This window comes from Cenococcum geophilum, assembly GCF_001692895.1.
Source record: "Cenococcum geophilum 1.58 unplaced genomic scaffold K441scaffold_46, whole genome shotgun sequence".
NCBI lineage: Eukaryota > Fungi > Ascomycota > Dothideomycetes > Gloniales > Gloniaceae > Cenococcum > Cenococcum geophilum.
Genome location: NW_027137604.1, coordinates 864,606 through 883,927, shown reverse-complemented (window position 1 = coordinate 883,927; position 19,322 = coordinate 864,606). Strand labels below are relative to the sequence as shown.

Genomic DNA, 19,322 nt, shown 5'->3' with positions numbered 1-19,322 from the left:
GCATCTCAAGGTTGCTCGATTTCCGTACTGGTCACGTCTCAAGAACGTCCAGTCAGTATCAAAAAAGACAAACTTTTCCAGCAAACAAATGGGAAACCGTGACACCAAGGCCACGAATACGAATGGACGACTTCAGCTGGACCTTCTGCAACTAGTCCAACGAGATCATCAGCTGCGGAGCTACACATTAAATTCTGTCTGTGCGCATTTTCTGAAAGAGCAGAAGGAAGATGTACATCACACTATGATTACTGAACTCTACAACGGCGACGCCAACTCCAGACGAAGACTGGCTGTGTATTGTCTGAAAGATGCCTATTTACCGCAAAGGTTGCTAGACAAGCTTATGTGTTTGGTCAATTATACAGAGATGGCCAGAGTCACGGGGGTTCCTTTCAACTACCTTCTTGCCAGGGGCCAACAAGTCAAGTTCATCAGTCAGCTTTTCCGGAAGGCGTTGGAGCAGAACCTTGTCATCCCTAACCTCTCTAACGAAAGCACAGATGACCAGTACGAAGGAGCGACAGTCATTGAACCAACTCGTGGCTACTATGATGTACCAATCGCGACACTGGATTTTGCTTCGCTATATCCTAGTATTATACAGGCACACAATCTCTGCTACACGACATTACTCAACAAGACTGCGGTTGAGAAGCTAGGGTTGAAGAAAGACGAAGATTATATTGTCACGCCTAATGGAGACATGACAAGACTGCGGTTGAGAAGCTAGGGTTGAAGAAAGACGAAGATTATATTGTCACGCCTAATGGAGACATGTTTTGTACCGCCAAGGTTCGCAAAGGTCTACTATCCCAGATTCTAGAAGAACTCCTCGGTGCTCGTAAAAAGGCCAAGAGGGAACTGGCGGTTGAGACAGACCCTTTCAAAAAAGCTGTCTTGAATGGTCGTCAGTTGGCTTTGAAGATCAGTGCCAACAGTGTGTACGGTATCACTGGAGCCACGGTCGGAAAGCTACCATGTTTAGCTATTGCTAGTAGTACTACTAGCTATGGTCGACAAATGATTGAGAAGACGAAAGAGGAAGTCGAAAAGAAATATACAATCGCCAATGGATATACGCACGATGCACAGGTTATCTACGGTGACACCGATTCCGTTATGGTAAAATTTGGAACCTCCGAACTGGCTAAGGCCATGGAACTTGGTCAAGAGGCTGCGGATTATGTCTCTGGAAAGTTTATCAAGCCGATCAAGTTAGAATTCGAGAAAGTTTACTTCCCATATTTGCTTATCAACAAGAAGCGTTATGCTGGTCTGTACTGGACGAATCCGAATAAGTGGGACAAGATGGACAGCAAGGGTATCGAAACTGTGCGCCGAGACAACTGTCGACTAGTACAAACTGTCATTGAAACGTCACTACGCATGTTGTTGATTGATCGAGATGTCAACGGCGCTCAAGAGTCAGTAGCTCCTTTTCCACCTGCCGCTTTCTGAAGCTAACAATTGCCTAGATTCGTTAAAGAAACCATCTCCGACCTCCTTCAAAATAAGATCGATATGTCCAACCTTGTTATCACCAAGGCTCTCTCCAAAGAAGGCTATGCAGCAAAACAAGCTCACGTAGAGCTTGCAATGCGCATGAAGAAACGTGACGCCGGTTCCGCACCCAATCTAGGCGACCGCGTTGCCTACGTCATTGTTAAAGGCGCTGGCGGCTCGAAGAACTACGAAAAATCCGAAGACCCACTCTATGTCCTAGAGAACAATATCCCTATCGACACCAAATACTACCTGGACAATCAGCTTGCGAAACCGTTGAGTCGTATCTTCGAGCCTATCCTCGGCGAGAAAAAAGCTGGACAGTTGCTGACGGGCGAGCACACACGTAGTGTTTCTGTAGCAGCACCAACCATGGGCGGGCTGATGAAATTCACGAAGAAAACCCAGACATGTATGGGATGCAAGAAGCCTCTTGTAAACGCTGCTGAAAAGGAGGGAGCTGTTTGCGAAAATTGTCGGCCAAGATTCGGCGAGTTGTATCAAAAGACATTGTCAAAGGTATCCGAGTTAGAAGTCCGGTTCGCTCGGCTCTGGACTCAGTGTCAAAGGTGCCAGGGAAGTATTCACTGCGAAGTCATCTGCAGTAGCAAAGATTGTCCAATTTTTTATATGCGCATGAAGGCAAAGAAGGATGTAGAGGATGGGGGTAAAGAACTTGTACGATTCGACAAAGACCTTGCGGTATGGTAGAAGAAATGAGCGTGGGGCAACTGTGAGTGTGATTGTCTGGCATTCTTCATCTCACTACAAAAAGACTGAACGGGCTCCTTCAGTGAACTCAGGCGCACAGGTTACCATAGATGTTCTTGTAATCTCTCCTTACCCTTTCCTTCCCGAGCCTTAATTGGCATGATATCGATGTGTTTCACTTCTTTCTATTGGCTGGCTGAACAACCGAAGCAAGTATAGGCAGAATAAATAATATTATGCTCACCCGAATCCTAACTTCACCAAATTACGTTCTCATTTTCGGATCTCAACACGTTATGTCAGACTAAGCCATAACCAAGCAAAGCTAAGCTGTGGCTTTTAGTTCTGCACTAACCATGAGCAGCCCTGAGAATGATGTTCAGCTGGACATGTCCTTCAGTTTTCTCTTCATACAACTCCAGCTTTCTCAGAAAATCCTGCCGAATCGCCTACGTCAACTTTCACCGGAATGTGCTCTTCACAATGGAGCATTGACAATCGCCAAAGTCGTCTTGCTAGATTAAAAGAAATATAGTAATGTTGAAGTAGTGGTTAATCCGTCTAAAAAGGCTATAGTACTTCCGACTGGTGGTCAGAAACTAGGTTTCAATTACGACTAGTATGGACTGAGTGGAATCCTGTGCTCACGCGTCATGGTAGTTCCAAAAGATAAAAAGTGATAGACTATGTCGCAACGCTTCCATAACCCGTGGCCTAGGGAAGCCGAAGCGGCCACGGAAACCTGGAGCAAGAATATTTAGTACGGAGTCTAGATCTTGGGTGGTTTATCGTGTTACGCGCACAAACACTACGGTCGATCAGAAGTTGGCTTTATTTCCAAGTCCCACTAAATAGCACCTACTGTACCTAGACTCGCCCGGTCCCAGTCCGTCCAAGCCGCTTTCAACCTTATTTGCGCCACATACAGTTCTTCACCGCTACCCATCAAAGTTCAAGTGGCTGGCTAATGAGACGGGAGCTCCGCATTTCTCTTGTATGAAGCGCTACTCTTAGCGATCAATTGTGGCTGACTGAAATAGAAGCAGCTTCAGAGGGATTTTTAACACTAGCCACAAGATCCTTCCTGCATCTCCCCATTCATCCATTGTCGTGCGTGTATTTCAGGCGGATAGACATTCCGCAAAAAGGTCACGAACATATTGATAATATTTTGAGCTAGTATCAGAGTATGAAAGGGTAAGGTTATACATAAGAGGCTTAACGAGATGGTTACACGTGTGTGGTCTCGATCTACCTCCTACATTGCATAACGTGCTAGTAACATGCTTTTTGCGCTCCTTAGTAAAAATTCCGAAAGCATAGACTCGAGAGACCGAAGCACGCACCTATAAAAGCCGTTCTTCTCAAAATCTTCCAAGGCATTCATCAGCATCACCCCATCCTTCCTAGATTATCAGTCCAAACCCCTCTGTACTCGTTGTGGAAATCGTCACCATGAACAAGCCTAAATCAGTCACGTAAGCACATACCCATAACATGCCGCCGAACTTAAAACTGAGAAGCACTTTAGCGTTCCTCAGCAGGGCCTAGTCATCGCCGAGCAAATCAAGAAAGCTCGAGAATTTTCGAGTCACTGCGTTCAAGTCAAAGAGGCTTTTTATAGTAGATATGAAGAGGTCAAAACCGCCATGACCGAAGTTGGGCCCGATCATTTACTGGGAACCGCTGCAGGTGTCATGCTGGTGCCAGGCATGAAGGTCCATGACGCACATACATTAGTCAAAGGGCAATGGGCAGAGTTTATCAAGGAGAGAGATGGCGTTGTGAAACTTCTACGGACTAAGTATGACGCGTTTTACAAAAATACCGCGTTGAAGGATGACCTGCCTGCCGATTGGCTGCAGCAGAAGCTCGTGAAGGTGTCGTTCGATTTTCAAGAGCTGGAGAAACTACTGGACTACGGGGATAATTGAGCTCAGCGCACGGTTGTCGCGGCACGACGGAGTATTTGTAGGGGCTGTAGGAGTTACGAACACTTAGCGAAGTGGTAAAATGGACCAACTCAAGAGGATGCAAAGGCTCGGTCGAGGTTGTTGTGTGAATATCAGAGCATTATATGAAACTCTCTTCGAATTCCTTTTTAAACATGCGTCTTCCAGTGTAAACTCTCGTTGGCCTCCCAGCCCTTACTAAACATTCCTGAGCCAGGTCCATTAGCATCATGTCACTGCCTAAGTTCCGATTATCAGTCTAGAATCTCTGAAGACTTTGAAAGTGTGTAAGTACCTGGAAGTGCCATTAAACCAATTCCAACGGGCAGATGCTCCTCCGTCCCGCTAACCTTAGACTGATATGGTATCTCACTAATCGGGACAATGAGTTCGGGAGCTTCAAGTATGGGACTTAGCATCAACGTGGTCACTCCAGTTGGGGCAATAAATGGTCTACATATCACTGAATTAGCATTCAAGTTCTTCTTAATATATTTAAAGGAGGCTTACGCCGGAGGCTCATCACGGTACCGCGGAGAAATATTCTCGATTGGGAGGACGACAAGGATATTTCTTGAATTGGCATTTATGAAATGGGTGAGGAACCAGGCGCGGTAAACAAGCAGGCGGTGAATGGCTTCATCACGTTCTGTCTTGGTGATATTTCTAGCTGCTTCCCTACAGCTTCGTGAGTAATAGCTTGGTAGGCAATGGAAGCGGACTGACCATTGAGCGCGAACTGGAGGGCTAACGTAAGGAGACTTTTGGTGTTTCTCCCAGTAGTCTTCCCGGAACTTGTCGAATGCGTGATAGTCATCGTACCAGAAGGAATTTTTCGAGGCCTGCACTTGTAAGAAAATGACGGAGTTCATATATAGAATATTTACATCTTTCATGAAATCATCAAGTGACTCAAGTCCTGCTTCCTTTGGTGGTTTCTTGGCCCATTCAGCAGTGAATGAGACTTCTTGACAGTTTAGTTTCAAGCACGCTTCAAGTTCACTAACGAAAGACCTTGCTAAGCTCTGCTGATTTAGATTGATAAAAGCCCAGAAATCCGAAGGCCATATAATCGCCGAAATAGGCTCTACGCTGTTAGTACTCATCCTGTTCCCGTACCAAACAGCAGCGAAGTCTCTCATCTGCCGCAGATCTCGCCCAAGAAATGTAGGCGTGTCAAACATCCTATATAGCTGTTACATTCTGGTAAAGTAAGCGCATAGATGGACCTACTCAAAGCTTGAGACCATGCCATCCATTGGAATAACTCCGAAAGTTGGGCGCATCGCAAAGCAACCATTCCAGTGCCCTGGCCGCCTACCACTGCCACTAGCTGCTTTCATTTAGCACCCGGACTTGAACCGACGCGGGTCTCTCATACTGTCAGATCCAATGGCAATATCGAGCCAGTCATATGCCCCGATTGCTGCTCCACTTCCACTACTGCTGCCTGCAGGAGACTGATAACCATCAGCTCGAGGGTTCCAAGGAGCTTGATAGTCTATACATTGTGTAGGCTCCTCTGTTGCGGCGAAAGATGCGAGCTTCGTAGTCCCGACTAATGTGGCACCGGCATCAACCACTTGTTGGATGCATTTTGCAGTCTTATCACATGGCGGATAGGTGTTGAAATAGGCCCGGTTGCAAAGAGAAGTTCGTAGGCCTTGAAGATTGAAGTTGCCTTTAACAGCTACACGAAAGCCGGCAAGAGGGGCATCGGAGCTAGTTGTGAATCGGAGCCGTGAGGGCACCGCTATGCTGAGAGTTTTTTCATGTGCTTCAGTGGAAATGGTAACAAAAGGACTATACTGGTATAAGAAGTTTGAAAGTTGGTCATTTTAGAGCGGTCCTCTCACTTGTGTATTCCAGGCTTTAGTGTTGCTAGAAATGCTCCGTTCTCGTCAGGGTAGAGTGTCGAAACATCCAAGATTTTATGATTCAAGATCACATATGGGCCTGGCACGAGCTGCTTCGAAGCCGTCTTAAGATAGACATTAAACTGCGTACCAAAATGGCGAAGAAATTCTTGGCTGTCTTCTGTAATCCGCACTTCCTCTTTCGCAGCTCCAACGAATATGATGCCTGTAAGAAATTCTCTTCGAAATACGTCATCCTTGCTGATATAGTCTTCCACAGAATTTTGCAACCACTCCTTAGTAATATGCAAGCTTGGTGCGATTCTGAACACCGTGGCAAGGGTGGGCCCTCGATGATTCAGGATGATAGACTCCTAAGAATGGTCAGACGTTATGAGTTTCCAAGAAAACAACCTACTCTTACTGGTGCTGAAGATACTAAGTAGGTCGTACCATCCAAGATGAATGCCTGGTCATTATTTAACCATGTTATTTTGGCTTCACCTGAGCGGTCTTCCATTATAGGTTAGCTATTTATTGTGCTCTAAAGTTGGTTTGACCAGGTCATTAAGATCTATTTCCTGCCCACTTCTGTCAACGGTCAGTCCTCATAGTTCCTGAATAAGGTCTTCCGAAATTTTTTAGCGGGGTCAACACCATGCTGCTATCACGGGTTTCCGTTTTGGGGATTGCCGAAAATCACGTGGTTCAACGAGTCGGAATATCCTCCCTTGCTTCTAATTTTACAAGGCCTTCAAGCTACTATTATTGAAGGCATACATTTCGATCTTTGGTGGGGGTTTTGCTATGCAGAAAGTTTGCTAAGAGCAGAAGCGCATTCAGAAGTTGCTCTTTTAATATGATAGAAGTACGTAGCATCAGAATCCTTTGATATGCCTATCGGATAAGTATTTATAAATGTATATCTGGCTATGCTAAATCATTCCATGTCGAGCGTTTGCCTTTTTTCCGCATCTAGCGTTCGTCCTAAGAGATTAGAGTGAGGCTGCCCATCCGGTGACCGGAAGTGGACTAGTCATAACTTTCAGCTGCTTACTACCTGTTCTGCCTGCTGCTGCTGCGGAGGCAGTGGGGGTACAATCTCACTAGGGCTAGTATGAGCATTTGAAGAGGTAATACAAACAAGTTCAGCCCTTGGATACAGGTGCAGAGTTTGAAAATATTAATTTAAGATTCCAATTATCGCATTTTTATTATAACCCTAATCTTTTATGCAGCAGGCAACAGTGGCCCATTATCTTGACCAGAACACAACAATCTTGTCGAAATCCGTATCACACAGCTGCTCTGCTGTTCGCTGATCCGCTGGCCTAATTTCCTGGTAAAGTTTCCAGCTTTCATTGAGGGCAGCTTCTGCTTCATCCTCCCTCTGCAGTAAGCGGAGAACTTTACTCCTTTTGAATATTGCTCGTGCCTTCTCCGGTTTGAAGACGTAACGATCGCCGTAAGTTTTGAGTGCTTGATCAAGCAGGGCCCTGTGAAACTTACAGTTAGACGAATTCTCCTTTAGCTGCATGTGAGAATGAAACTTACATTGCGGTGTCGCGTTGGAAGAGCCGTATGCAATGGTCGGCCACTTTAATACATGTATCGGCAGTGCGGTGATGATTACTCCCTAAAGTAGTTTTGTAGTGAAGGAGTGCTTTACGATGGAATGATAAGCTTTCGTCCGTTGCTCCTTGTGATGCTTTGACATTCCCTAATGCATGAAGGAATCTCCCTGTTCTTGATACTGAGTTAATAAAACTGAACCTAGAGTGACTAGAAGGGAGGATTTACATGAATGACTCTTTATCTTCTATACCTAAAGCGGCCTGTCGGTGGGAGAGGCCTTCGCTCAGTATTCTAAGAGCCTTCTCGCATCGATTTGTAAACCAATATGCGAGCCCAAGGTTCACTACGGGTAGAGATATCCACACTTGTCTGAAGTTATCAACTCGTTGCATAGTGAGGATTGATCGCCTGAAGCAGTCCTCTCCTTCTTCCCACAGCTCGTTGATCATCTTTGCGGTACCAAGCTGGTTCCAGGAAATACCAAGTCTCCAGTCGGTCCCTTGTGGCTCGTTGGCAATCTCTTTAAGCATCATTGCATTGAACTGACTATGATACTTCAGGGCATCCTTGGGGCAATTGGTTTCCGTTGCAATACATCCTCGGTTGTGGCTCAACTCAGCTAGAATAGCATCTACTTGCTTCTCAGAGATTGGACTATTATTCATCGTTTTAATTGTCCACTTCAGCGACTCGCAGATAAACTGCGCAATGTCGTAGTACACAACAGCCCCGGAAGACACTCCCCTCTCATGTTGATACCTGACACGATTAGAACTTGGCACACATCCGATACCAGGAGACTTACCAGCCAGCATCTACTAAAAGTTTTGCATATTCATAGTCGCCTTCTACATTCTCTGGATCAGGGGTGAATGGCCTTGCTAGCTCTTTAAGTCTAATAACATGAGGAAACAAATCCTCACAAGTAGGCCATCTTGATATGCCATGACGCCAGGTGAATGGCTGGTAAGGCCACACGCCAGAAATCAGCCGCACCGTACTGTCGAAGGTTTCCCTGTATTGTTTGGAACTCATGCGAAGTCGGGAAAGATCTTGCACGAGTCTATGTATGAAAAGCCTATGAGTCCTCGCATTTCCAGTCACGATCGAGCACTGGAGTAGCTCAGTCCTTGCTGCGCCGTAGGCTCTTAGCGACTTAGGATAGTCTTCTAAGGTGACATTCTCTGCATAGGCTGTGAGTATGTGTTCAGATATGCCGTCAGGATCAAGCATGGAGATCACATCCAGAAGTGCTTTTCCGTCTTTGAGAACTTCGAGAGCCCACACCGACGCTAGAGTGTGACCGTAACTTGACAGTCCACCTCCATTTGATTCTTCAACCCGGAACTTGAACATCTCTTCCCGACTCTCTCTTTCGCTGTATGCCTGTATAAACTCTGGGAACGTCATGTTTCGTCTGGTGATAAAGCGAGCCATTTGAGTCAAAGCAAGTGGCAAACCTCCTAGTCTCTGAGATATAATTGTGGCGTTTTCACGTTCCCCTGGTTCTTGTCCTCGATTTGTCATCTTTAACAAAAATCCTGCGCCATCTTCAACGTTGAATGGTTCGAGATTTAAATAAGCAGTCCAAGGCAGGGGGTCGCGGGTTGTGATGAGAATAGATCCTGACCCACCAAGCGGCCAAAAGACATTCAATATCTCCGACCTGTCAGCACCATCATAAACAAGTAGCCAGGATGCTGTTTCTTCGTCCTCAGGGCTCGACTTCCTACGGGCTGTTTTGATAGGATTTGCCAACCATCTTTTGACGCGTTCTCGAGTTAACACATGATCCTTTGAGTCGGGCGAGTCCTTCCCCACTAGCCCTAATGCAATGGCAATACTATTGAAGTCTTGTGCTAGTTTCGAATATTCGTCGGCATGAACGTAGAATACAGCGTCAAAGAGGGTTTTATTCCTGTTCACAAATTCAATGGCGAGTTGGGATTTGCCCATTCCACCAGGACCACAGATTGCGAAAGTTTTCAATAGTGCATACTCTTCTTCTAGGCGTCCAGTGCTAATCTGAGGACAAAGGGCTTTCTCTATGGCCTCGAGCTCTTTGGTGCGACCGAAAAAGGCCTTGTTCCGTCCGAATGGGATCAAATAGCAGGGAAGAGTTGATCTTCCTAACCTGTAGACGTCGGAATCCGAGGTGTAGAAAGCCTGGAGAAAAGCTTGTAATGTAGGGTCACTGTCATGTAGCCGATGTATTTGGCCCGCATAGGTGTAGAAAGCCTGGAGAAAAGCTTGTAATGTAGGGTCACTGTCATGACCAGAGTATTCACAGGGAGGCAAGAAGCTCCATTCGTCATGTATATCACCCGGTAAGGCGTTGGTGATTATGCTGTCATCCGCGGCTATTTTAACCGGGACTTCGTCATCAAATTCGAGAGTTACATCTTCAGCATCGCTACTAGTAGTACTTCCTCTGCGTTTTTGAGATGCGGATAGAGCACTCGATGCGTCGTCCTCACCATCGTCTAGCCAGGGAAGAGATCGAACTGCAACAGACTGAAGATGTGCCGCGATATGATTTGCTAGTTGGTCTGAGGTTGTTTTCTTCTTATTCCGCTGTGCCGCAAAACCTGAAAGTGGAGCTAAACTGCCGCTTTGCTCAAGATTCGACGAAGGGTCAAGGTTACAGAGTGGGCACGTTTCGAATGTCACTGGCGACGGTGTCGCATTCAGGTACTTCAGCCTAGAAATTTGAACTTCGGTGAAAGATCCCTGGTGATCCAATCGCATATGAGCCTCAAAATCTTCCTCCTTTTCAAAAGTTCGGGGCGGATGTTCTTGCGAAGTGCAACGCCACTGGCGAGTATGCTCAAACTCCATGTGAGAGAGCCATGAACTGCGATCAGGGAAGAGGTGATCCGGGTGGGTGCAATTTGCAAACATACATACGTAAGGTTCAAGGTCTTTGAGTACGTGGTGCCTTTGAAATATTAGCTTCAAGTAAGAATAAACGTTATGACGTGCCAAACGAACCTCCACCGAGACGGCGCTGCTTCCTTGATCGGTAGGATAATGCAACAGTAGGGGCACTCAAATTCTTTGCTCGACGGGAGTAACCTCGGCGGGGGCGGTATCTGTACTGTATCTGCATGATTTCCATATGCGTAGATTGCTGTTGATGCCTTTGTAGATGATGCAAGGACAGAATCGGCCCGAAATTTGTTGCGGGAGAAAGCGGATGCAGACGTGCCAGACAGGACAGTTGTTTCTTCTTTATGATTTAGCGTCTTCTTTGCTACTGGAGAAGATGTATGCTCTGCATTAAGAGTTGTTGGGTAAGAAATTTGGCTTGAAGTCCATAGCCGGGCGGTTCTGGCTGCAGCGGGACCTGGACCTTTATTTTCGAGCTTAATCTGGTGCCTCTGGCGGTAGACAAAACGCCGTCTACGCAATAACATGGCCTTGCTTATTCTATCTCGCAGAGCTGGGTGAGCATCAGGAAAACGGTGCGAGACGAACTCGCGTGCAAACAATTCGAAGTCGGAACTGATATCATTTCCTTCTTCATCTTTAATAGCGCGGCAATCTGCCTTTGAGTTCTGAGTTGCCAAAGATGGCTTACGTATCGCTATAGAAAACCTGAAGAGTTTGTCGACAGTCTGTTCAATAACGCGTAGACGGTCCTGTAATGGGGAGAGAACTTCGGACTTGGTATCAGTGTCCGACGTGAAATCGGATTCAGAGGCAGAGTAATATGATACAGCCTTGGAAGATGATGCGTAATAATTGGTCTCTAAGCTTTCCTCTATAGAATCTGAGTCCTTTTCGTACTCTTCCTCATCTTTGCCAGGGTCGTGTGTGCTCTGCTGAAGATATATCGCTGAGTTGCAGCGTTAGGATGCGTCCGCTGATATCTCCTTCAGGGAGAGGCCCGATGTTACTCCTTTGATAGACTTACCGCGCTGAAGCTGATCCTGCAGCCCTTCTAGGAGCCCTCCGACAAGGACTCTTGGTTGTGGATCTTCTCTAAGACGATAATCTAGGGAAGCATGGCCGCTAGCAAAGACCCCAACGTTACGAGCCCATATGTTGAATCGGCCATACTGATCTTCCAAAAGCGGTAATAATGTGGCCTCGTCAGGTGTTATATCTTGGGAAAAGTTTGAATTAAGGTTGGTGAAAAGAGCCAGAGCAGCCGCAGCCTGTGACACCAACGACAGCTCCTCCATCATACGCACTTCAGCTTGAATAAAACTTGACTGAACGCAAGATTATGGAGTGGATCTAGAAAGGCTGAGAGGATAAGCAGAAACAAGGAAGCAGGCACCGGAGTCAAGAACTTTTATCGGTTTCACCGGAGTTCTGAAGATTTAGCTTGATTGGCTGAGGATGACAGGGCTTGCTTGCACAGTCGTGGGGAAAGGCAGACACTCATCGGGGATTATTGTAAGGCTGCGATGCGGTTTTACGGCGGGGTGGTTAGTAGATAAATATCGAGGCGACCGGAGGGATCAGGCTGAGCCCCCGGGCCCCCACACTAAGCAACACTTCATATAACGGAGCCTTCTCTCGTAGCAGGAACTGGTAAAGAGAAGTCTACTATTTCCCGTCTTCATACCTCTCTTAACGATGTCCGGTCTCGAATGTATCGCTTTATTGCTCGGCGTCATTCCAATCCTGGTATCCTGCGCAGAACACTACCGCACGGTTCATAGGCCTATCCGTGCCGCCGTGCGCCCAACTGCTGCAGCTCAGAAGCTCGCAGATTTCTTTCAGGACCTGCACGTTGAAGTGTGTTTTCTGGAACTCCATGTGAGAAATCTCGCACGAGAACTTCCGCAGCTCTCCAACAGCCAGTTGCAAAGCCTCGGTAACTTTTCGCAGCCGAGTAACTGGGATGACAAGGAAGTATCGGTCGCTCTAAGAGATAGGCTTGGTGCAACCTACGAACCAATACTAGTTACGATAAAAGCTAGCTTGAAGATTCTCGATGACCTTCTGAGTGGCCAAACTCTTCATAACCTGAGAGCTCATAACATTAACGCGGTAAGGCTTCAAAGAGGTGAATTCTCTTATTGGAAAGATCTTACTGATAAGTGCTGGTGTCAAGAATCAACCAAATGAGTTCAGTAAACTTAGCGCGCTCCAGCGAAACATCCAGCATGGCGAAAATTCCACAACCCTCCTTCAGAGGATCCAATTCAGCACTCGGGAAGACAAGCGCACAAGGTTGCTCAGAAGGCTGGAAAGGAACAACGCGAATATGGAGCGGCTTTTGAGCCAAGCGTCACCAGAAGCGCCACAAAGCAGGACAAAGCGGCGATCTGGAAAAACTGTCCCGAAAAGGCACTTTTGGAAACTTCTACATGCATTGTACGATGCCATGACTCGGCAGCTTTCATGCGGTTGCTCGTCCCATCACCAGGGCAGGATCTGTCTCGTAAATAGCTTGTATACCTCACTTAAAAAGTCGCCATCGTCGATAGATCTGGATATGCTTCTGTCGAGAAAGCATGTGGAAGGTAGCAACCCGAGAAAATGGCAAGAAAGCAGTATTGCTATAGTCCCTGACTCGTGAGTTAAAATTCCGATTCGGCTCAGCCTGAGCTTTACGCTGATGTTTGGCCACAAGGTTCTCGTCTCAACCCCGTCTGTGCGTTAGATTTGCAGATGGAATTGTTCCTCGACCCAGAGTCGATAGTTTTATTGAACCGGCTTCTCCAGACTCGCAAACGAAAGAAAGGATTGATAACATTTGTGAGCTGCTAGAGTTTGCCCAAGAGAATAATTGCAGTCTGCGCATGCAATATAACGGCGAACAATTATGGCAGGTAAATTCTAAGCCGAAACGTCTATGGGGTCTTGAATCAGGACGGGCGGTTTCTCTCGGTGACTTCCTCCGTAACACAGGAAAAATGACACTCAAGCAAAAGAGGATCCTTGCCGTCATTCTCGCTCATACAATGCTTCAGTACTGCGGAAGTCCTTGGATGGCCGAGGATTGGAATAAAGAGCATATTAAATTCTTTCACCAAACGATTGAACGCGATGGAGCTGCTAAGCTGGACCTGGAACGACCCTACTTGTCTAAGGGTTTTGTTACGTCCCGGACTGCGCAAGGGGGTTCGTCAAAATATGTGCTCCACCCCTGCTCATCTGTGTTAGCACTAGGTATCCTACTATTGGAGATAGAACTAGGTGTGCCGATTGAATCCAAGAGAGCCGATGCCGACTTAAACGGCGGAAAAGTGAACGCCAATACCGACCTCTTTACTGCCTCCCGCATACTGGAGGAGTCTCATGATAATATGTACAACAGTTACTTCAAAATTATTCAAGCATGTATCGACTGCAAATTTCTTGTTAATTTGCAAAGGGCGAGTTTGGGAGATGAAGAGGTTCGCCAGGCAGTATATGATGAAATTGTAGTGCCTCTGGAGGAAGAACTGTACACGGCCTGGGGGATCACTGTTGATCACCTCTCCAATTCGAATACTAAAAGCGCAGAGAATGTTCTAGGGCCAATAACATTCTAAAAAGATTAATGTAATTATACTGCTGGTCACTCGCATGTTATGACCGGGATACCCGGGCGGAGGAGTTGGGCATTGACTGTTTGGGTTTTATCTTTGGGCGTTTTGTATGTTTAGATTGGTTTGAGAGGGCATGCATGCAGCAAACGTGCTTGAGGGTGAGTGGACTGCCTCGAGCACATGAATCACATGGCGCCAAGCTTATATAATTAAACCGCTAATCGCCGAAGTCGCGACACCCTCATGTCATTCATTATTATTCTTGTCCAAAAGTAGCACGCGTTGAATCATGGTCACATCGTGATGCTCGGGCGCTTTGGTCACCCGCGAGACCCGAGTTGGTGCCAAACCATGGTCACATCGTGATGCTCGGGCGCTTTGGTCACCCGCGAGACCCGAGTTGGTGCCAAACCATGGTCACATCGTGATGCTCGGGCGCTTTGGTCACCCGCGAGACCCGAGTTGGCGCCCAACACCTTCCGTGATTTGACAACACCTTTTAACCCCTCACCATCGAATAGCGTGCCGCAGAGTGACTACTGGATATGCCGCCTTCATCAACGATATACCTCAAAACCACCCGCTGTCACACGACCGATTTTCCATTTGAGTCCAGTTTATACAAAGAAGAACATTGGTAGTGCTGATTGAACCTCCGCAATTGCTCGTCAATCACATTACTTCCGCTCCCGGAAAAATATTGTGCGAAGGTTGGGGGCAATCTATCTCCTGCAATTGAATTGTCTTTTGAACGGTTGCTGATGCGCATTCTAGAAGCCACGAAACTTCCTTTCAATATGGAACAATCCACTCAGAAGGGAACTGCTAAAAGCCAGCCGTGGAAGGCCATTTGGCCTGCGCCTCGCGAGTCTCAGCCTCAAGCCCAGATATTCGGCTTCAAGAAGGGGGAAGTAATGGTGTTCGATGGCAATGCGGGAAACTTCTTCGTCCGTGATGGGTGGGTGCTGGAACAAGAGAGCGCAAAGACCTCAAAGTCTACTTAAGACTCATGATATTCGAATAGAGAGGCCAATGAAGGATCATAGGATGGAATAGGTTGAGGCTAGCATCTGGTCGCAAGCAAGACTGTGATCGCCTAGCCTCATTTAAAGGATTTTTTGCATGAAAGCATATGAGCGTCAATAAAGCCTTTTAGCGTACCAACCATTTCATCTTGGCGGCGCGGCGCGGAGTTTCCTTGCTTCTTTTCAACCATGTCTAGACATCACCTTATTTGTGGCATTTATGCACTGTCATTGGATACTTCGACATATATAGGATGATAGATCTCTTAGAAAACCTAGTTTGTTATATGGAATTGCGAGAACTAGTTCGAAAGTCTGATACCGCATAAGGGCGCTTTGTATCGCTATAAGCCTACTCGTCTGCAAAGCCGCCATAATAAACCAAGGCTCTAACCTCGATACTTTCTCTTGGAACAGCATCCTCACCTGCCAATGGATTTGGAAAAGCCGTGTGCGGAACTAAAAACCATGACATTTAGTAAACCCACTAATATACCTGGGCTTAAATGGGGAAGGTAACAAACCAGACTTAACGTCTGCTGTCGTGTCTGACTGCAGAAATACCCACGCCTCAGACGGCTGCTGATCGGCGAGATACATCCACTCGTGCCTTGGTGAGTGGTATAGTTGCCGATTTTCTACGACGTAATCTGAGAATTTCTTAGTATACCCGGGCTTTGTGTTATGCTTATACGGTAGCGAACCTGGGTATACTAAATCACAGGGTTCCAAATCTGTCTCGGGTTTAATTGAGCGTGGATCACACATTGCTAAGGGCCAGTCCTGTACAGGGCCTTTCAGTGGTTTCCAGACGCTTAAAACAATCTTCAGTACAATTACTGTGAGAGTTGAAGCATCAAACGTTGCACTGACTTGACACATTGAACTCGACATTTCAATATCTCATCCGCCTGATCTCTATTCAGTTTCTGAACCATGTCCCGGGCCCACTCGGGAGTGGTATCTAGAAGAGTGATCAGTAGCTGGTATCGATATACCTGCTGATATACCGACCTACATGGGCCATCGAAGTTGGCTGGTTGTATTTGTACGGTTCTCCCGTTGAGATCGGGAAGATGGAATGGCGCTTCCGGACCTTTTCTTTGTTAATAATCATAATCATAAACAGGCCAGATGATCTGCATACTGTATGCTCAAAGATCTGAACATGTACTGCACCTAGAAAAGCACATAGGCTCTCGGCAACTTCCCGCAAATAGATGTTGATCAGCTTTTCTTCGTTGTCAAAGTCATCATAGCTCATCTGGCTTTCGAGATTCATTATTGTCAAGCCGTTCTTCTCAAAAGAGAGGGTTTTTAGTGTGGGCCTGATGTTGCGAATGGTTACATCATGTTTCTCCAATGTGATGTTGGATCTTGGGAAATTCTCAGGAGGGGTGAAGCGGAGTGAATAGGGTTTCTCCTCATTATACAAATTATTCCTTTTCAGAAAGTATACACTCGTCTGTAGTGTCCCTGTAGAAAGTGCTACCATGTTGATGACTGAAGTGTTGTCAAAGGACTGCGAGACGCATTGCGATTTGAAAGTTGCAGCCTTGGGCCTTAATAGTATTTTAATACACTGTAATATTCCGTACCGAAAAATGTCCAAGCTTCGGGTACGTGTTTCCCCATCGCATCATTCACTGAAGCCGATCTCGTCCTGCTGCGTAATGGAGGTGTGACTGAAGGACAGGCTGGCATCGTTTTCGGTGTCTTCCTCTCCCTCAGAGGACCATTCGGAGGCGGTGTTAATGATGCCATCGGCTAGGAACGGGCCTTCCTAATCCAAGTACCGTTGGTGTTTATCTGCACTGTGACGACCTAGTTTCTCGTTCAAATTCCAAGAAAAAAGTCGGAAGTATCGGGCTGGGAATCACTGTCCTAGCTGCCCTACTATTGATTCAACTTGGACTCAATTCCGGAAGTACTTCAACGTGGAACTCGCCGATTGTCCACGCTCCTTGCGAACTGGAGCTGTACTCTTCGCCGCTTTTTTGTATTGGGAACTCTACTTTGCCAAAGAGCCCTCGATTCCATTGAGGCTTTTCCGCGTGCGCAATGTGCTTCTCCCCTCGTTTTATAATTTCTTTGGCGTATGCTCCTACTTTAGCGTTTAGTTCCGTGTCCCAATCTATCTACAAGTGATGGGTCTATCAACCGTACAAAATAGCCTCCGATTCATCCCTCAAGCTGCAGCAGCAGCAATCACGCTTCTCGCTGTTGGCTTCATCGAGAAGATTACTGGGCAATACTATGTTCTAAATATCTTTGTTCAGATATTCAACTTACTAGGAAGCAGCTTATTAGTGACACTGGGCACGTCCTCTCCATCTTGGAAACCATTTCTATATCTTGCATTCACCGGGGTATGATTTGGCGCCGCCCGGGTTACAAATTTAATGGGGACTCGCGGTGCTATTAACGATGACTACCGTGTACGAGCCATTGGTACCACCATCGGCTTAACAACTTCCACAGCAGTTTTTCAGAGTATCCTCAAAACCAATCTGCACGACGTTCTTGAAAATACACCTGGAGGCTCTGAGCTGATCAACACCCTGAGTACCGACTTCAGCGCAGTGCAGAAATTGGATTCTGAGTTGAAGCTTGGTGTCTAAGAGGCTTATATGAAGGCGTTGCACGGTGTTTATTATCTCTGCACAGCCGAATGTATTGTGGCTGCCATCTCTAACTTGTTCATGAAGGAATACAAGATTACTGACGCTTGAATCAACATGCACCGCTCTTCTAGCTATTGCGGGTATCAAAATATTTTCCAATGCATATCCTGTCAAAAATAGTAATTTCCGGCCTCCTTTTTTAATACGTTACAGCTAACCTCCTCACCAAATATTCTCCGCTATTCACACCCTCATACTTCTTCCCTGTTTCTTCATATGTTCCAGGTATGGCGTCAATGAACCTATCGAAATTTGGGTTACAGAAATACGCCACGGAATACCGCGCTGGATAGACGTCCCCGACCTCTTGACCTTCTTTGAGCGGAGGCTCGACTACACGGTGCTTGGTGCTTTTAATGGTGTCGTTTGACCACCGTGCAAGCAGATCGCCTGCATTGATGACAATGGTGTCTGGAATAGGGGTGGCATCTATGAAGTTACCGTTTGGAGAAAGGACTTGCAGACCACCGCGATCATCTTGGAATAGCAAAGTTATTGAGCCTATCCTCTTCATTAGCAAGCTCTCTGATGACACGGCCCGTGACCTCATCGTCAACCCCTTTCTTGCACGCACCGTAATCCGTATGCTCCCCCGCCCTAACCTGCTCCAACCCATCCTTCCTCCTAAACACCCCCCTCTTAACCTCCGGATAATGCAGCAACCTCAGCGTATTATCCCCACCATCCGTAAACCCATCAAACCAAGCCTCCTCGATCCCCAACCCCATCGCCACGGCCCGCATAACTTGCATATGCAGGTCCTTGCAGCAGTCAAAAAATTCCAGCATAACATCCTTGAAAACCTGGCCCTCGTCATCAAAGCAACTGGGCCACATATTCGGCAGGCCCTCCTCGCCCTCACGGCCGATCTCGAGCGACTCCTTGAGATCCGGCACGGCGGCGCGCAGGGCCTCGACGTCGCCCTTGTCGGCCAGCTGCGTGACCTTCTCGCGGCCGTGCGCCGTGTAGCCGCGGTTGGCCTCGGGGCTGTACCAGGCCAGGGCGTCCTTCTGGGGCTGGGGGCGCGCGAAGAAGGCCGCGGACGACGCGAAGACGCGCGAGACCTGCGCGCGCGGGATGCCGTGGTTTTTCAGGTAGATGAAGCCGGCTTGCTGGAAGCCGCTGAGGAGGGTGTCAGCGGTGGACTTCTTTTCGGCGGGCGTGCCGGAGAGGAAGAGAGAGAAGTCGATTAGCTGGTAGGTTGGGGTGGTTAGTGGGTGATATAGTAGACCCGACGACACAGATAGCCGAACCATGGAGCCTCCATACCGGAATGAAGAGATTGTCTTTCTCAACAGCGGAGTCGACAATTATAGGTGCCATTGACGCTGTGAGTTCTTTTGGAGCGCTGGAAGTAAGACTTCTGGCCGTACACTTTCTACGGAGAGATTAATGCAGTATTGAAAGATGGTAAGTTTGCAAGAGCAAAGGTGTATTCTATTGCGGCCCTTTCGCAAGATATTGCTCCTGCGAGCGTACTCTATGTGTGCGCAAGCCGCCGAATTCCGCCGTCGAGAGGCAA

At 47.1% G+C, this 19,322-nt stretch overlaps 8 protein-coding genes across 8 annotated transcripts; 3 read left to right on the top strand and 5 right to left on the bottom strand.

Moving 5' to 3' along the window:
- Positions 1 to 4,149: 4,149 nt before the first annotated feature.
- K441DRAFT_617603 (amidase signature enzyme) lies at positions 4,150 to 6,636 on the bottom strand. Its single transcript, XM_067645805.1, has 9 exons — positions 6,450 to 6,636; positions 6,026 to 6,399; positions 5,551 to 5,972; positions 5,403 to 5,502; positions 5,057 to 5,354; positions 4,896 to 5,011; positions 4,680 to 4,847; positions 4,465 to 4,622; positions 4,150 to 4,409 (listed from the first exon to the last, which is right to left on the bottom strand). The coding sequence occupies exons 1-9, from the start codon at positions 6,543 to 6,545 to the stop codon at positions 4,291 to 4,293; spliced, it is 1,851 nt and encodes a 616-aa protein (XP_067500136.1). The 5' UTR covers positions 6,546 to 6,636; the 3' UTR covers positions 4,150 to 4,290.
- Positions 6,637 to 6,924: 288 nt separating this feature from the next.
- Positions 6,925 to 12,031, bottom strand: K441DRAFT_642956 (uncharacterized protein). The gene is made up of 7 exons (XM_067646706.1): positions 11,517 to 12,031; positions 10,592 to 11,438; positions 9,850 to 10,538; positions 8,406 to 9,777; positions 7,826 to 8,359; positions 7,580 to 7,771; positions 6,925 to 7,521 (listed from the first exon to the last, which is right to left on the bottom strand). Exons 1-7 carry the CDS (start codon positions 11,788 to 11,790, stop codon positions 7,281 to 7,283), a joined length of 4,149 nt encoding a protein of 1,382 aa, XP_067500135.1. The 5' UTR covers positions 11,791 to 12,031; the 3' UTR covers positions 6,925 to 7,280.
- A 115-nt stretch (positions 12,032 to 12,146) lies between these two features.
- Positions 12,147 to 14,289, top strand: K441DRAFT_665937 (uncharacterized protein). The gene is made up of 3 exons (XM_067649580.1): positions 12,147 to 12,604; positions 12,669 to 13,132; positions 13,191 to 14,289. Exons 1-3 carry the CDS (start codon positions 12,188 to 12,190, stop codon positions 14,092 to 14,094), a joined length of 1,785 nt encoding a protein of 594 aa, XP_067500134.1. The 5' UTR covers positions 12,147 to 12,187; the 3' UTR covers positions 14,095 to 14,289.
- A 454-nt stretch (positions 14,290 to 14,743) lies between these two features.
- Positions 14,744 to 15,543, top strand: K441DRAFT_665935 (uncharacterized protein). Its single transcript, XM_067649579.1, has one exon. The coding sequence runs from the start codon at positions 14,889 to 14,891 to the stop codon at positions 15,093 to 15,095; it is 207 nt and encodes a 68-aa protein (XP_067500133.1). The 5' UTR covers positions 14,744 to 14,888; the 3' UTR covers positions 15,096 to 15,543.
- K441DRAFT_665934 (uncharacterized protein) lies at positions 15,364 to 16,081 on the bottom strand. The gene is made up of 4 exons (XM_067649578.1): positions 15,990 to 16,081; positions 15,821 to 15,930; positions 15,641 to 15,766; positions 15,364 to 15,575 (listed from the first exon to the last, which is right to left on the bottom strand). Exons 1-4 carry the CDS (start codon positions 16,052 to 16,054, stop codon positions 15,469 to 15,471), a joined length of 408 nt encoding a protein of 135 aa, XP_067500132.1. The 5' UTR covers positions 16,055 to 16,081; the 3' UTR covers positions 15,364 to 15,468.
- Positions 15,879 to 16,828, bottom strand: K441DRAFT_665933 (uncharacterized protein). The gene is made up of 2 exons (XM_067649577.1): positions 16,264 to 16,828; positions 15,879 to 16,212 (listed from the first exon to the last, which is right to left on the bottom strand). The coding sequence occupies exons 1-2, from the start codon at positions 16,609 to 16,611 to the stop codon at positions 16,093 to 16,095; spliced, it is 468 nt and encodes a 155-aa protein (XP_067500131.1). The 5' UTR covers positions 16,612 to 16,828; the 3' UTR covers positions 15,879 to 16,092.
- A 233-nt stretch (positions 16,829 to 17,061) lies between these two features.
- Positions 17,062 to 17,574, top strand: K441DRAFT_665932 (uncharacterized protein). Its single transcript, XM_067649576.1, has one exon. It carries the CDS (start codon positions 17,264 to 17,266, stop codon positions 17,489 to 17,491), a length of 228 nt encoding a protein of 75 aa, XP_067500130.1. The 5' UTR covers positions 17,062 to 17,263; the 3' UTR covers positions 17,492 to 17,574.
- A 162-nt stretch (positions 17,575 to 17,736) lies between these two features.
- K441DRAFT_665931 (Clavaminate synthase-like protein) lies at positions 17,737 to 19,276 on the bottom strand. The gene is made up of 3 exons (XM_067649575.1): positions 19,070 to 19,276; positions 18,375 to 18,993; positions 17,737 to 18,301 (listed from the first exon to the last, which is right to left on the bottom strand). Exons 1-3 carry the CDS (start codon positions 19,121 to 19,123, stop codon positions 17,940 to 17,942), a joined length of 1,035 nt encoding a protein of 344 aa, XP_067500129.1. The 5' UTR covers positions 19,124 to 19,276; the 3' UTR covers positions 17,737 to 17,939.
- Positions 19,277 to 19,322: the final 46 nt, after the last annotated feature.